At 41.1% G+C, this 18,270-nt stretch overlaps 1 protein-coding gene across 1 annotated transcript in view; it reads left to right on the top strand.

Annotated features, from left to right (window-relative positions):
* The window catches only part of PLEKHN1 (pleckstrin homology domain containing N1), a 63,294-nt gene that overhangs the window by 23,148 nt on the left and 21,876 nt on the right, over window positions 1–18,270 (top strand). Inside the window, exons 6-9 of the mRNA XM_033922969.1 lie at window positions 5,937–6,061; window positions 7,721–7,858; window positions 8,448–8,528; window positions 15,619–15,691. Of these exons, the coding sequence (XP_033778860.1) occupies window positions 5,937–6,061; window positions 7,721–7,858; window positions 8,448–8,528; window positions 15,619–15,691 (417 nt within the window). The remainder of the gene's footprint in view (window positions 1–5,936; window positions 6,062–7,720; window positions 7,859–8,447; window positions 8,529–15,618; window positions 15,692–18,270) is intronic.

The raw sequence follows: 18,270 nt of genomic DNA, 5'->3' as shown, positions 1-18,270 counted from the left end.
TTACCCTTCCCGCAACAGTGATCAGCAGTTTCCAAAATCCCCTGTGTATCCTACTCACACTAGAGAGAGGGAGAACATTCCCCCATCCATATCAAAAGCCCAGGCATGGTTGGAGGGTCCTTTCTTCATTCTTCTTTGCAACATGAAGCAGGTACCGCTTCAGCATAGCGGTGTTCTCCACAGAAGAACTACTCTTAGACAGGTGCTTACTCCACCTAATTGGAAATGCAGCCCTGCCATAAAAAGCAAAGTGGAAAATAAAATCGCTTCTCACCTGGCTTACTAGGGCACAGAATAAGGACAGCTCTTGGAGTGAAAGAAATCAGAAATGGATGCAAAGCAAGAACAGGAATTTGACTGTGTAGAATACTTTCCAAAAGAAATGCAAGCTCCCTCGCACAAAGCTCCGATAAGTAGCACCATATTTTTCCTTCATGAAGCAGTAACTTGCTTGCACACTTAAAGAGTGACAGCTCTCCATGGCGACCGTGTAGATCATGCCTCATCTTTTATTCAAAAGGTAGCTTTTTGAAAAATTGTTTGCTTTATAATAAATTATAGGCGGTAGATGTTCCACCCTGAGGAAAATGTGCAAAGCTCCAGGAAACCCTGTGCTGTAGGCTTTTATTTATTTATTTTTTACATGAAAATCTAATCTAATCTAATACCTGGTTTTACATACCGAGACTACAATCTAAGAGAGCTCGACTCGGATTTCCAATAGTTTAGATTAAGCTGTAAAGAAACATTCTTTCTTTGCAAACATGAAGCAGGAACTGCTTCAGCATAGTGATTGACCTCCGCATTTCATTAACAGACTTTTATTCCTTATAATACTTTAAAATCTCTTCGTTCAATGTCTCAAAATCTTCTCGTCATACCTTCTTTAAAATTAATCAGTATGTTGCGCTCCAATAATTTTGCCCGTCATTGCCCCTACTTCTCTGGAATTCGCTGCCTAACCATTTGCGCAATGAATCCGAAATAAAACAATTTAAAGCAAAATTAAAAAACATTCTTGTTCCAGGATGCCTTTGGACAACAACTGTCCTCTTAAGACAAAAAAATTAGAAATTAAAATTATTACTTTTTACCCTAACCTATTGTGTTTTCCCTTTTTTCACTTTTTCTTTTACAATTGTAGTTTCTTCCCCTTTTTTCCTATTGTCTGAAGTTGGTCTATATGTCTTATCAGTGCTTTATTAAGACACGTGGATTTTATCTAATATCCCCAGTTTTAATATGTTTTATATGCAAATTTTATATTGTACACCGCTTAGAAACCTGATTAAGCGGTTTAAAAAATCTTTTAAAATAAACTTGAAACTTGATCTCAAAAAGGATAATTACCAAAAGTGTTTAGTAAACAGAATAGTTTTCAAAGCCTTACGAAAAGAAGAAAGGAACCAGAAACTTCTCAGGAAAAGTGGAAGATCATTCCAAAGTTGTTGTGAGCTTGAAGGACACGAGAGAGGCCAAAAATCTTGGTTCTTTTGATACCTTTACTTGATGGGCATGAAAGCTTAAGTTGTTGATCGCCTCTTGCAAAAGAGAATCTATAAAGATTCCAAGATAAAGGAACTAAGGGAGTAAAAATATCAAGAAGAATTTTAAAACACAGGCATCCTTGAACTGGATTCTAAAATACACAGGGAGCCAGTGAAGGTTGAGGAGCAATGGTGTCACAGGATCAAATTTACACTTCCCAAAAATCAGCCTGGCAGCAGTATCTGGACCAATTGTAATCTGGAGAGACAGGGGTTTTGTGATACCGAGGGTAAAGGGCATTACAATAATTGAGATGAGATAGAATAATCGATTGAACCACAATGGAAAAGTGGTGTTGATGAAAATGGTGCCTAACTTTTCTCAGCATGTGTAGATTGAAAAAAACATTTCTTAAAAGAAAGCAAGGAGGTCAAAAAAGAACTCCCAGATCTTAGCAGAAAGCTCAATTTGCAGAAGAGGAGCCAGATATCAGTGCTGCAGAGCTAGGAGGGACAATCAAGTTTAGGGCCTAGCCACAATAATTTGTCTTAGACGCATTAAGTTTTCATCTGAACGAATTGGGCATATATTTGAAGTTGGAGATGCTATTTCAAATCACAAAAACAAGGCTGATTTAGATCCTTAGCAGTAATATCCCAGAAATAGCTAAGAAGAAAAAATTAAATTGAATCAGGTTGGGCAGACTGGATGGACCATTCGGGTGCTTATTTGCTGTCATCTACTATGTTACTATGTTAGCTAGTGCTGTATCAGAGGCCTGCAGCCTAGAGCAGCGGTGGTGGTCTGCTTTTCGATTTTAAATATACACAGAAAACTTCATTAATGTCGTTCTATATGCTCGGTTTGATTATAAAATTACTCCCTGTGTGTTAAGGTAAAAGATTGAAACAATTACAAAACAGTAGCAATAGCTTAAAACAAAAAATAGGATATAAATAGGACAATAAGCAAGAGAAGTACCTTTTAGTTAAATATAGCTCTAGTCTCTAGACCAGGGGTGGGCAACCTTTTATACACAGAGGGTCGCATGAGTTTGTTTATTTATATAAACTTGATATACCACTAATCACAAGATTGCATTGAAGCCATTTACAAATGAACCCCCTCCCTCTTATGAAGCCGCATTAACTGTTTTATCACTGGCTGCGGTGTTAAAAAATTCTGAGGCTCATAGGAATTACCACCGCAGCTGGCGATAAAAAACACTAATGCAGTTTCATAAAGGGGGGGAGGGAAGCCCAAGAGGCAAGGTGAGGGTAAGAAAATTATAAGAGAAAGGAAAAAAAAAAAAGAGAGAAAATATACCTTCCCTTTTACAAAACTGCAAAAGTGGTTTTTAGTGCCGGCTGACGCACTCGATGGTCTTCTCTGCTCCCGACGCTCTTAGGAACGCTATGAGTGTTGGGAGCAGCGCAGAGCATTCAGCACACTGGCTGGCACTAAAAACCACTTTTGCAGTTTTCTAAAAGGGGGGATAAAGAGGTATAACAATTATGTAGAAAAGGTCTGTATAAATAACAAAGTTGTGAGTAGTGCTTCAGCCGCAGATGCTGGCACATCCATAAATAAATGCATGGCTGAAGCACCTTGCTGGCTTCCTTGCTGCTGAGGGAGCATGGCGGGTGTTCGGCCAATGAATATCTCCAGCTGGCAAGGCTGGCCATTCATACAGGCCCCCAAGTCCTCTCTGTGGCTATGCCATAGAACTGTGTGTGCGAACTGCCTGAATATTTTAAGCCTTTTAAAGGGGGTGCTGAAAAGTTCTCAAACCAACCAACTTCCTAAATTCTGAGCTTTGTTTTGCCACTGTAGTTGAAAAGAGTGTAATCTTATTTTGCTAAGAGCCAATCTGCAGAAACAAAATTCTATGTCTTGATGTTTATTTATTTTATTTTAAATATTTCTTGTCTGCCTGAAACCTAGGCGGCTTACAATAAATAATAATAACTTTATTCTTATCTACCGCCCTACCATAAGTTCTAAGCGGTTTACATCAAAGAAGACTGTACATTCAGTGAAGCATACATAAATATTTCGGAGGGAATACAACCAATCTCAATTTACCAATTTTTTTTTTTTTGTTTAAATTTTTATTGATTTTCAAGCTTTGATAGTGCAATACAAATTGGTAAATCATAAATACTTGCATAGAACGCACTAATTATACAATTATTGCATTAATTATGCAATTATTACATTATTATACAATTATTACATTAAACAGTCATTTACTCCGATCCTCATCTTAATTATTAATACAATAAAACATGATGTGATTTCAATATTATAATTAAATAATTTTAACTCCTCAAAGTACATTTCCCTCCCCCCACCCACCTACCCTCCCTGGATGTGTAAAGAAATCTAATGAAAAGGGAAGACACATGACCCTCACTGTAATGCAACAAAAATAGTCAATGGACATCATCAAAAAAATACGTTTTCAACAACTTCCTAAAAGAATAATAGGATTGAGCTTGTGGTATAAGAGTACTTAACCAGGAATTCATTTTCCCTGCTTGAAAAGAAAAAGGTTTCTCCAGAAATCTCTTACATTGACAGGCTTTTAAGGTCGGATACATAAACATATGAATATTTAGGCCCTCTGACAAAGGTGCGCTAAGCGTTTTAGCGCATGGGTAGCGTGTACTAAATCAACGCAGGCGCTAACCGCTAAAGCGTCCATAGGATAACATGCACGCATTAGTGTTTAGTGCATGATTAGCGTGCGCTAATATGTACCGCGTACTTTAAAGCAGTGGTTCCCAACCCTGTCCTGGAGGAACACCAGGCCAATTGGGTTTTCAGGCTAGCCCTAATGAATATGCATGAAGTAAATTTGAATGCCTATCACTTCCATCATATGCAAATCTCTCTCATGCATATTCATTAGGGCTAGCCTGAAAACCCGATTGGCCTGGTGTTCCTCCAGGACAGGGTTGGGAATCACTGCTTTAAAGCATACCGCACCTTAGTAAAAGAGGGGATTAGAGTATTCCTATTGGATTTATGCAATTGTGACTGGGAGGACAGATATCCTGGAGCCAACCCAAACAACGCTTTAAAGTACACTTCTCCCTCGTTATTCGCGGGGGATAGGGGCAGAGTCGGACCGCAAATATCCGGCGCTGACCCACCCCCACCTCCCCCCAGCATCCCAGCCTTACCTGGTGGTCTAGCGGGTTTTCGAGGCAGGAGCGATCTTCCTACGCTCCTGGCCTGTGCAGATCGCCAATAGGAAATGGCTGTGGGGAGTTCTTGTAGTCTCTCGAGACTATGACGGGAACTCCCCACAGCCATTTTCTATTGGCGATCTTCACGGGGCAGGAGCGTAGGAAGATCGCTCCTGCCCCGAAAACCCGCTAGACCACCAGGTAAAGGCCGGGATGCCGGGGGGAAGGCAAAAATATGGGTTGTTTTTTTTTCCCCCACCCCCCCAAAAAAATCGCGATTATGTGAAATCACGAGTGTGGAAACCGCTAATGGGGAGGGGGAAGTGTAGATACATCCAAATTTAAACAGAACTCTTGCCTCAAATGTTAACCAATGAAGCCGTTGATAAATCATCCCAAATCCTAAAAACAAACAAAACATTAAAAATCATCAGATATATCATACACAATAATCCAAAAATGATGCTGGCATTGTTTCAGATCACTGATTGAACCATATCCACGTCATTCTCTTCTTGGTTGGGCTGAGAACTTTTCAGCACCCCCTCATATAATGTGATTTTTGTACATATCAAAATCTGCTAATTTCTTCTGAAATTGTGGCTTCCTGGCAATCAAATAGCTCTGCAGTGCTTCAAAATCATGTGTATGAACTAATTAGGTAAAAATATTGTAATGCTAAAAATCTCAAGTAGGTCATAACAGGTGGCTCCATTTAGCCTGTGGGCTGCCTAATTGTTTCTCCAAGTAAGAGCTTATCTCTGGGTGTCCTTTTCTTCCTAGTCACACTGATACAGGAGAGCTTTCAAGAGCAAACAAGACAAAACTGCAGATCTGTACAAGACGCAGGCAAAATTTATTTGTGACAACAAAATATATAAAAAAATTTTTAAAACCCTTTACCAATCAGGGGACCCGACACGGTCCGTGTTTCGGACAAACCTTCGTCAGGGGTCCTAATAGAGTACAAATATAACATAAAATATATATTATAATTAAAAAATACATAACAAATGACTAAGAATCCATCATAACAAAAGAATGGTGTATCAAACGAACTTATACCAAAGTTTGTGAAAGGTACGACAAAAGTATGCATATCCTTACAGGAGAGCTTTCACCCATTTTTCAGTGTTTCACGGTTTCTATGCTTTATTCCTGGCTCCAGTTCAATCTTTGTGTGAGGGGACGGGGGAGAGGGATAAGGGGCCCCCCCTGCACGTTCAGCTCAGATTTCTCCCTCTTTCTTTTTAGGTCCCCTGCTGAACCCCTTGATTGTCTATTGCCCAACTCAACAAGATCTGTACAAATGGCTTTATCACCTGGAAAAACAAATTCAGCTGAATGGGGGAATTGTGGATGTACCTCTACCATTACAGGTTTGAACCTCCTTGTCTGTCTAAATTGGCCTTGTGTTTTTGTCTGGGTCTGTGTTTTATGAGAACATTGTTTACTTTACAATTTAGCGGTTGGGTTATAATGAAATGGGAAGAGACTGTTCATCTTCTGGCATTGTTCAAGAGCTTTTGGGGGCCTACAGTCCAGCCATTAATGGTTTGGGGTTTTCCCTGTATAGATCCATCTCTGAGATTTCCTTCCAATGCACCAAGGGAATCCTAGTGTCCACTCTATGAACTACCATTATGTCAGGGAGCTTCTGGTGCAGGGAGACTAGCAGCTACTTCACGGAATAAGACTTCACTCAACTACTCTATGCCTTTGTCCTTACATGCCTGGATTACTGTAACACTTTATTCAATGGTCTTACAGCAAAAAACACCAAACGACCACAGCGAGTTCAAAATGCTACATGCCCAGTCTCTCCAGCACTGATATCGGCCCACTGGCTGCCCATAACCAAACGCTGAATTTTCAAAGGCCCAGTGTTGGCATATAAATCTCTCTACGACATGACACCCAAATACTTCTCAGACAAACTTCCTCTCTACACCCCCAAAGAGAATGGTATGCTCCCAAGACAAAATACGCCTACATACACCATCAGGACAGTCCCTCCAACTCCAGATAGCCTGGAAACGATCCTATTCCCATTTCTTATCAAACCTCTGGAGCAGCCTACCTCCTCTTGTCAGAGCCCTTAAAGGACTTCTTAACTTTAGAAAAGCTGTAAAAACATATCTTTTTGCCCGGTCACTCCCTCCTTCACCAGCATCAGCAAGTAATCCTATATGAAGATATATTGCAACACATTGTATATAAACCCTATATTGTAACACTGAATGTAAACTGTAACCCATTCTGAGCTCTTTGGGGAGGATGAGATATACAGTAAATCTAAATATGGCATATGACAAATTTCACTAAATGCAGTTCTAGTTGGCGCCAATTATTTTGACACCATATATGGAATCAGGCCCATAGCAGATAAATATATCTTAGAAAACTGGGACTGTTCTCCCTTGAGAAGACTGCGAGGGGATCTGATTGAGACTTTTAAAATAATAAAAGGAATCGACAAGATAGAGCAGGATAAAAAGTTATTTACAATGTCAAATGTGACTAGGACAAGAGGTCATGGACTGAAACTGAGGGAGGGACAAGCCCAGGACAAATGCCAGGAAGTTCTGCTTCACACAGCGAGTGGTGGACACCTGGAACGCTCTCCCGGTGGAGATTGCTGCGGAACCCACCGTTCTAGGATTTAAGGGCAAGTTAGATACACATCTCCTCGAAAGATACATAGAAGGATATGGGTGATTAAGTTTTCACCAGGTTACACCTGTATGGGCCTCCGCGTGAGCGGATCACCGGACTTGATGGACCTAAGGTCTGATCTGGAGATGGCAGTTCTTATGTTCTTACCTTTACCAGCAGACGTTGAGAGCTCTAGCTCAAGTAAGACATTTCCTGAGGCTTGACCAAGCAGCAAGAAGGGCAGCCCGCTTTCCCTCTCACTATGGTGTCCAGTAGGTCAGCTTGGATAAGGATGTGTCTCAGCTGATGCAGCAGGTCTGGGGAGAGGCCATGGGGCAGGCCCTGTCTGTGACTTATGAGAGCTTTGCTTTTCATTGCATTAGAGCAGCAGCATGGAGAAAGCAGAGCTCAGGTGGTCTGTGCAGAACCTGCCCGTGCAAGACTGGGAAGGAACGCAGCGGGAGTCGCTAGGCGATGTCACCTGTGTCTCCAAGGTGAAACTCCAGCACTTGCCCTTTCAGGTAAGACCTTCATCAGTGTCCACCACACAAGCCCCTAGGCATGAGAGGTGCTGAGTGGGGATTCTGTATAGCCAAGAGGAAAATCAGATACAAAACCCAGTTACTACTCTACCTAAAACCACTGCCACCATAAAACAGTGTCCAGCTAGTATGTTTGTTGGTATTTGATACACCGCCTAATTTTGGAGAAGTTCATGGTGGTGTACAGGTTTTATCTGTCAGGTATTCTAAGTATTTTCCCTAGCTGTCCTGGTGAGCTCAAAATCCATAACACAGTGCCCAGTTCGTAAACTGGCATTACACCACCATAACATGGTGCCCATTCATGCAGTGCCTATACATATAACCCAGTTAGTGTCTCTGGATGGTGCTACCACTGCATTGTAAATACAGAGGGTTCCCTAGGAGTATAGGAGTGGGAGGCCAAGGTTCTGCTTCCTCATCCCAGTTTTATGCCATCATCTTTCTCACAGTATGCCTGTAGGCCCTGTCCATTGATTTTCTTATTAGCCCCTCTCCACTCTATGCACTGATGTTTTGTCTCTATGCCTGCCTCTACTCACCGCTTACATTTTTGCCAACCCCCCAGGAACAACATGAGCGGCTACTGATCCTCTACCCCTCCACACTGGTCATACTCTCCGAAGAGCAGAACAGCCTCTACTTCAAGGTAACTTTTGTCACAGTGCACCTGTATACATGAGAGCTTGACTTGCATGTAGTTGGAATATAGATCAACTCAGCAGAAAACTGAAAGCTGATGCTGGATTACCCAGTAGGCACCAACCTAAGAGCCCTGTATCCCTTAGGTTGATTATTATGTATGCAGTATTCTTGGGCAAATGCAAAGTGATGCACATTGGGAAGATTAACCCTAACCGCAGTTACCGGATGCTAGAGTTCACCTTGGGGGTTAGTGCCCACGAAAAGGATTTGGGTATCATGGTAGACAATACGATGAAACCTTACGCCCAATGTGCGGTGGCAGCCCAAAAAGCAAAGATGCTAGGAATTATTAAAAAAGGGATGGTTAAAAAGATTAAGAATGCTATATCGCCTCTGTATCGCTCCATGGTGCGACCTCACCTGGAGTATTGTGTTCAATTCTGGTCTCCTTATCTCAACAAAGATATAGCGGCACTAGAAAAAGTTCAAAGAAGAGTGACCAAGATGATAAAGGAAAGACTAAAAAGGTTAGGGCTCTTCAGCTTGGGAAAAGAGACGGCTGAGGGGATATATGATTGAAGTTTACAAAATCCTGAGTGGCATAGAATGGGTACAAGTGGATCAATTTTTCACTCCGTCAAAAATTACAAAGACTTATGGACACTCGATAAAGTTACAGGGAAATACTTTTAAAATCAATTGGAGGAATTTTTTTTTCACTCAGAGAATAGTTAAGCATTGGAACGTGTTGCCAGAGGTTGTGGTAAGAGCGGATAGCGTAGTTTGGTTTTAAGAAAGGTTTGGACAATTTCCTGGAGGAAAAGTTCATAGTCTGTTATTGAGAAAGACATGGGGGAAGCCACTACCTGCCCTGGATCAGTAGCATGGAATGTTGCTACTCTTTGGGGTTCCGGAATCTTGCTATTCTTTAGGATTCTGAATGGAATGTTGCTACTCCTTGGGTTTTGGCCAGGTACTAGTGACCTGGATTGGCCACCGTGAGAACGGGCTACTGGGCTTTGATGGACCATTGGTCTGACCCAGTAAGGCTATTCTTATGTTCTTAAATGTAAAGAGTAATTGGTGCAGTTTAGTTTTCTGTACACAACTTATCTTTTCTGTCATTTGCTTCTGTTTATGGAAGTCTTGGCGCCATCTGGCCATTGCGCATACAGTCATGTGCATATGCAAATCATCCCCCAGATTCTACAATATGTATGGTGCCAAAATTTGGGTACCCCAAATTGTGTGCGATCCTGAGATTTGTGCACAGATAAATTAGTTAATAAACTGCTAACAATCAATTATTGACGTTAATTGGATCTAATTTAGACTTGACTTGGATGTAGCTGCGTGCGATTCTGCAAAGATCTGTGCCGAAATCCTATCACGTACAACTCAAAAGAGGGTGTGGCTATGGGAGGAACATGGACGGCTCAGGGGTGTTCTAAGAAGTGTTCACGGTGTTACAGACTTTGAGGTCTGGGCGCCCAAGTTCCACACCAGGATTTACAACAAAAGATAATGGAACAGAACATCGGATGTGCCAATTTGTAGTTTAATATGCATCCAAAAATAAGTTAGAAACAATCCAGAAGGAGTGTATACAGTCACAAGTGACCCACGCCATGAAAACCAAATATTTATTTTAAAAAATGTATATACCGCTTAATAATTATGCAGTTTACAAAATTACATTCAAATTAACTTAGGCTCCATATTCAAACATATCAGAACAGAACATAACATCGTACTTATAAACCGCGTAACCGTAAGTCCAATGCGGTTAAAAAAAGATGAATAATAACATAACCTAGGGATTATTTAGCTTAATTCGCCAGATACTTTGGAAAAAAAGATAAGTTTTCAATTGAGTTCTAAAGTGTTTATAAGAACAAGCACTACGCAACAATGGTCGAAATTCCCTATCGTAGAAAGCAGCCTAAAATGCTAGTGTTTGCTCCAAAGATTTCTTACTCTTACATCCTTGAGCCGATGGGAAATTAAACAAAGCGTGTGATCCTCTTCTATATTTATAGGATGCTATAAGGAATCTATCGATCATATAGATTGGAGCAATCCCATACACAACTTTGTAACAGAGACAACCCAACTTAAACAAAACGTGAGCCTCTACCGGAAGCCAATGCAGTTCACGGTAGAAGGGTGTCACATGATCATATTTTTTTAGACCATAAATCAATTTTACTGCCTTGTTCCGATTCGGTCTAAGCCTAGCCTTCTTTTTCTTAGCACATGTCAAGCAGACTATATTACAGTAGTCAAGAAGACTCAGCAACAACGATTAAACGAAAAGTTTAAAGGCAGAAAACTCAAAATATCTGTCTATTGTACAGTGCACCAAGGAAACTGCATCTGACTGGTAACCTTTAAAGGATGAGATGTTTGGGGTGGGGGAGGGGATTGGCACGCACGTTCCCCTGGGCTGGGTCAGAGTAGTTCAGGAGACATATTTTAGAAGCCACCAGAGGAATGATGTTGGCAGCTGAGAGTGTAGCTTTACCCTGTTGAAAGGGAGAACACAGAATTCCAAGTTTCCAAGTTTATTAAGTATTTCATTATTCGCTTATTTCACATTCTAAGCGATGTACAACATATTAAAATATTAAATTACAGTAGTTCAAGGGAAACAGACAATATGAATATAACTCACAAGACAAAACATGACTCAAGAGGAAGGGAATGGGGAAAGAAATACAAGTTTAAAAGATAGTAAAGGAAACATATAAGGGAAGAACAACAATAGGGAGGGGGGAAAAATAATAAGTAACAGAGAATTTGAAGCACAGGGCTCAGTAGAGAGCCCTAAACTAATCCAACGTTCTAGTTTTATTAGCTGTCAAATGCATCTTTAAAAAGAAAGCATTTTAGCTTGCTCTTAAATCTATCCAAACTTAATTCTTCTCGTATATAAATTGGGAGTAAATTCCACATTTGGGGGGCTGTGACAGAGAAAATAGAGTGTCTTCGTGTATTTATAGATTTAAGGGAAGGAACTGCCAAGAGATGTTGGTCGGTAGATCTAAGTTTTGACTGGAGAGACAGAGAAAGCGGTGGGTGGGTGGGTGGGGGGGGTGGAGGAGGAAGGGGGGGCATAAAGACTTTTCCACCAACTGCAGAATCAGTGACCTCAGACCCTGCAAGCCTGGCAAGGATCAGGTGTCCTGAAGGGCAGGAGGTAATTCTCTGTCCAAACCGTATGTTATATCTTTCTAGATATAATTGAATGAGTGGCAGGACCGCAAGTCTGAGTAAATAAATAACAAGAGGCTGATCATAGAAGGCTTCCTTTTCCGACCAGTTTGTCGGTGGGGGGAGGGGGGAGGGAATCAGGTGCTTCTTTCTCCTTGCTCAAGGCTCTGAGCTGCTGTTCTCGGTGGTTCTGACAAATCACAGGGACGCATGAGGTGGTGACGCGACCTGTGGTGATTCATGCTGTTTCAACATACCTAGATATGACCCCCCTCCTTGTTTTGGTTTTGTGAGTTTATTCTCCCGCACAGCGAATGGATTATGATGTCACAAAAGCTTAAACAAACAAACGTGTGCAGCCTGTGCTTATTTCTTTAATTTGAGTCTGCTGGTTCTTGAAGACTTCCTTGCTGCGTCCATAAATACGCTACTTACAATAACAGATTCTGAGTCAGCAAGAAAGGCAGAGAAGAGCCAGACACTGAACCTGTGCTGGATAGCAGGGTGTGTGGGATGGGGGATGGAAGGCTGAGCAGTCATAGCACACAAAACCTCAAGCCAGCAACTGAGAACCTTGTTTTGAAACTAGACAATTCAAAATCAGTAATTTTTCAGTGCCTGGCTCTTATGAGCACATTCAAGAACCAGATTTGTATTCTGAGGTCTCTCCTGTTCCTGGCTCAGCTGAGGGCAGACATCCTGCATATACGGTAGTCCCTGGACCAGGTAATGGAGAATTGCTGTCAAATGCCATCTTCTGAGAGAAGGACATCCCAGTGCTATGGGCTCTACAATGATGCTTCCCACACTTTTATCTAATATGATCCTATTTTAACATATAAACATAAGAACATAAGAATAGCCTTACTGGGTCAGACCAATGATCCATCAAGTCCCATAACCCATTCTCACGGTGGCCAATCCAGGTCACTAGTCCATGGCCAAAATCCAAGGAGTAGCAACATTTGATGCTACTGATCCAGGGCAAGCAGAGGCTTTGCCCATGACTTTCTCAATAACAGACTATGGACTTTTCATTCAGAAAATTGTCCAAACCTTTCTTAAAACCAGTCCCACTCTCTTCCCCACTTTAAATCATGTCTTTTCCCTACTTATCCAAAGCATGAAGGCAGCAAAAGTAGCTTCAGTCAGCACAAGACTCTCTATTTCACAGTGTGCTCGGAGACCTCAGTACTTCCAGGCTAACAGGAAGTCCACGTTAGAGGGTGGGATAGGGCCTGTTGACTTTCACTGACTCACAGGTCCCTTGCTGGCTGCCACTTCTGGGCACAGCTTACAGTGGACATCAGGAAGAAAGGATATCATCCCTGTTTCTGTGACCTTGTTCACTGATGGTTTGACTCCATTTGGGGTTCCAACCTACTTTGGAACCACTGATCTAAAAGAAGCCCAAAGGCTCGCTCCACTAGCTGCTCCTTGAGAATTTCAGTTTATGTTTCTTTGTGGGGGGAGAAAAGGTTGGTGGTTACAGTATAATATGATGCCTTCATCTTGGTTTCTATTCAACTTGATCAGGCTGCCCAGTGGTACAAATTAATTTCTCAGTTCTTGAATAAAAAAACAAAAAATAGTCTTAGAGACATTTGGAGCATCAAGATAAAACAGTACATTTCTGTATCTCGATGGCCACGAATTTGGACTTGGAGGTTGAAATGTACAGTTTTATTACATAGGATTTTTTGGACCCCAGTTAGATTACAAAAAATAGATAATTCTAAGTCGAATAGATGCTATATGTTATATTTTTGTCCACTGATACTTAATTTCTGGAGGTCAATTTGGGGACAGATAAATATTACTCTTGAATCATCTATTCCTTTATCTTATGAAACCATAATTTGGGGTACGTTGTTACAGGTAAAGCCTGTTTTGGATAAATACAAGAGCCGTCTTTTATTGATCATGACAGGAATAGTCATCCAAATGATCGCAAGGAACTGGAAATGTTATGACAGACTTAACTGCGCATTCTGGTGGGCAAGTGTGTGTAATACATAGAAATATGAAAGAATGAATGCGGAATGCTTGGGTCTTAGCAATACATTTAATAAAGTATGGAGTCCATTGACTGCATTTGTTAACATACAATAATAGAGATTTAGAGGGGCATAATCGAAAGGGACGTCTAAGTCCGTTTACATCCACATCGCAAGTCGTCCAAAGTTAAAAAGAGCCTAAGACACATTTTCGAAAGATACGTCCAACTTTTTTTTACTTTCGAAAATCATCTAATTATACGTCCTGCCGATCTGATCGTCCAAGCCACTAAATCGCACTATCTTTATACCACATTTCCGTCCAACATTCTGTCCAAGTCCAAAACGCCTAGAACAAGCCCTGTTGGACGTAAGAGGGGTCTGCAAAGTGATGGAATGCACACCCAGACATGCCACCTAAATAGTGGAGTACCTTACAGGGCACTGCTGTGAACTTCATAAAAAGGGTGTCATGGCTTCTCCTCACTACAGCTCCCTTATAGGTGACGGTGAGCCCCCTAAACCACCTCCAGAATCCCCTAGACTCACTTATCTACCACCCCAATAGCCCGTATGGCTGCAGGAGCCACTTTTATGCCAGTAAAAAAGGGTTGTGGGGTGTATAGGGCAGTGCACATGTTTCAATATCAATGCAGTGATTACAGGGGCTTAAAGGCATGGGTCCTCCTCTTTATGGGTCCCTAACCCACCCCTAAGACGACTTAAGCTGCCTCTGTGCTGGACAACTAGGCTTTCCTATGCCAGGTGGCCAGGTGATGATGGTCTGGAGGCTGAAATTTAAAGTTGTGAATAAAATTTTTATGGGGGTGGGGGGGTTGGTGATCACTGGGGTAGTGTGTGGGGATCTGTGTTATGTGTTTGCAGTGCTTATCTGGTGAGTTTAGGTGGGTTTTTGTGACTTAGACCATGTTTTACATGGTCTAAGTCACAACGTCCAAGTTCCGTCTAGGCTCTCGGAACTGTAAAACTTTCGGTTATACATGCTGTACGACTAAGTCTAAGCCGGCCCAGGTCCCGCCCAAATCCCGCCTCGACACCCTTCCCAAAACGCCCCGTTTAGCTTTGGACGTTGAGCGGCACTATGAAGGCCTAGGTCATTTTTAAATATGTCCAAAACCCGGTTTTATTATCGGCACTTGGATGTTTTTGAGAAATGTTTGTCCAAGTGCCGACTTAGGCCAGTTTTTGGACATTTTTCTCTTTCGATTATGAGCTCCATATCTTTTATTTCTTAGATTTCCTTACACATCCAGGATGGGGGGAGGGGAGGGAAAAGTATTTGGAAGAGTTTAAAAAATATTTAAATATAATATTGTAATAAATAATATGATTTAATATATTAATAATTGGGAGGAGGGGGGAAATGGATGTTTTCTTTAATAATGTGTGTAATATGGTGTATTTTATGCAATCTGTTAAAGTTATATTAATTGCAATACACTGTCAAAGCTTGAAAATTAATAAAGATTTAAAAAAAAAAAAAATTGATATGGCACTGAAACAGATCTGAAATAGGTCTGGATAGATGTAAGTATTGAAAGAGGCACTGAATAGAAAACAAAAGTTTAGATAAAGCAGAGAAGGGTCTGTTTATTGCTACAGCTTTGATACATGTGAACATAAGAACATGAGAATAGCCTTACTGGGTCAGACCAATGGTCCTTCAAGCCCATTCTCGAAGTGGCCAATCCAGGTCCCTAGTACCTGGCCAAACCACAAGGAGTAGCAACATTCCATGCTACCGATCCAGGGCAAGCAGTGGAGTGTTTCCTGCAATCCAGTGTCTGATGATAAGGCCTGGTTAGATTAGTCATTTAACAAGTTCAGCATTAAATCAAGGCTTTTTTTCCCCCCTCTGGATAGGGGGAGCTTCCACTCAATGCAATACGTGTCACAGAAGAAAAGGAAACATGGAAAAAGTCCTTTTTGCTTGAAGGTAAGAATGGCCACATGATCCAGAAGCTTTAGAGTTCTCTTAGAAACCTTCAGAGAAAAAAAATGATCATTTAGAAAGGACCAAAGGTGAGCTGGTGTTTGGCCCTTTCCAAATGATTAAAAATATGAACCCATCAAAGCTGAATTCTTTGTAGACTCTGAAATTTCCTATTGAACTAATCAAAGAATTACCCAATAAGCATAGATGTGAGCTTCTGAGGGGCTGACACATTCCTTCTTCAGAAACAAAAAAAACACCATTGCAAGCCACAACAATATACACACCAGTACTTTAAAGCTGTGTGCAATGAGAGGGCGTTTTACTACTGAGGTCTTTTTTTCTCCACTTGATTTGTGAAGTACTTCTTCCGGTTTCAGAACGGTCACCAAGTTTAAAGTAGTGGCGTGCGCTTTTCTTCTTCAAACGTGATCTTGAGAGGTCTGAAAAAACTCGTGGTCATCTCTTTGTTCGACAGTAGGTAACATGGTCTGCAAGGAATTCAGTTTTTCTAGAACCAGGACAACTCTGGAAACTTAGCATTACTTTTTTAAGAAAAAAAGGCAACTGGAAAAGCCTAATGCAGTGTCTCTCAAACATTTTTAGTTACGACACACTAAACAGAGCAAATGTTTCTTGTGGCACGTTATAATTAATATTATAAAATTACAGAACCAACAAAAAATTAAATTTTGAGAATGAAAGTTAACTCAAAACTCTTGTGTACATACATGTCATCTATTCTAGTGTATACTTATGAAATGGATTTTTAAAATAAAGTAAGATTCTAGAATCTCTCATGGCATACCTGGAATCTCTTTGGGGGCACACCACTGTGCTGGGGCACACAGTTTGAGAGACGCTGGCTTAATGGTTACCCCCTCTTCTACAAAGCCACACGGCAACAGCCCCGAAGCCCTTTATATCTCTATGGGCTTTGGGGCCGTTACCGCGCGGCAACCGTACTGCGGCTTTGTAGAAGAGGGGGTTAGTGCAGCAGCCTGAAAATCTGGGGAACTGCCTACTCTTTCCCTGGAAGGAGGGCATACAATTTTCAATCCCATCTGTATCGATAAGTTACCGATCAGCGAGGTATCCGCAACAAAAAATCTTGGGCATGATCAGAGGCAGCAAGCTTAATCACCACCAGCAAATTAGTGCCGTGGTCAGAAATTGTTTTTACAAAATCAGACTTGATTAGATCTCTTTCCAGCTTCCTTGAGCCCTCCTCTCTAAATATTCTAATTCACTCACTAGTTATCGTTACAATTGATTATTGCAACTCTCTCCATAAAGGAATTACGCAAAAGGAAATCAGACGGCTACAACTCATTCAAAACACCGCTATTAAAATTATTAGTAATGCAAAAAAAAAAAAATAATAATAAAAAGGTCATGTCACTCCGTTATTAAAAAATGCACACTGGCTTCCCATTCCACATCGCATCGCTTTCAAAATCACACTTCTCACTTTTAAAACGCTCAAATCCAGACTTCCAGCTTTTATTGATAAGCTATTGATTCCGCACACTCCAGCCAGAATTCTTAGATCTTCTCAAAATCTATTTTTTTGTTCCCTCCCTCAAAACTTTTCATGTGCGACGTACATCATTTGCTGTTACTGCGCCCCAAATCTGGAACTCCCTGCCCTCCTATCTAATGGAAGACCCAAATATTGATTAAAAAGCTTCCTCGTCAGAGACGCTTTTAATCCATAATTCAGGACTCTTTTACAATCTATGCAAAAGCAGCTCTCAACTAACTTTCCCCTATCCTTTTGTGTTATCCGTAGATGTCTTCTTATCTAAAATTATTGTATTTCACCCTCTATCCTCTTGTTTTCTGTTTGTCAGTAGGTCTTGTTTTGTGTTTTGGGTCTCGTTATTTATTTTAATTTTGTTCTCCCAATTTAATAGGTGATTAATCAGATTTTAAATAAACCTTTAACTGTGTTTGAATCCCACCTTGGACTCTGGGCAAGTGTCACGTAACCCTCCATTGCCCTAGGTATGAAATAAGTACCTGTATATAATATGTAAACTGCTTTGCTTGTAACCACAGAAAGGTGGTACGTCAAATCGCATTCCCTTTCCCTTAAAAAAATGGTGAAGAAAAGAATATAGCTTTTGCTCCTTTGTCCACTGAAGCAGATCTGCTATAATAATAATAATAATTTTATTTCTTATATACCGCCAAAGCCATGGTAGTTCTAGGCGGTTTACAGTAAGAAGAGCTGGACAATCAGCGATATAGTTACAATGTAGAATCAATGAATACAAGTACAAAGAATGCAAATGCAATAAGAAAGCTGGACAATCGGCGGCAATGTTACAATGTAAGAACATAAGAAGTTGCCTCCACTGGGTCAGACCAAAGGTCCATCGCGCCCAGCGGTCCGCTCCTGCGGCGGCCTATCAAGTCCACAACCTGTGAAGTGGTTTCTGACTATTTCTGTAACCTACCTCCACTTCTATCTGTACCCCTCAATCCCCTTTTCTTTCAGGAACCTATCTAGACCCTCCTTGAACCCCTGTAGCGTAGAAGCAATGAATATCATAGTACAGAGTAGTAGAGGTGATGAA

This window comes from Geotrypetes seraphini, chromosome 15 (genome assembly GCF_902459505.1).
Source record: "Geotrypetes seraphini chromosome 15, aGeoSer1.1, whole genome shotgun sequence".
NCBI classification, from domain to species: domain Eukaryota; kingdom Metazoa; phylum Chordata; class Amphibia; order Gymnophiona; family Dermophiidae; genus Geotrypetes; species Geotrypetes seraphini.
Note: the sequence above shows the minus strand (reverse complement) of the source record. Positions and strands in the feature narration are given on the sequence as shown.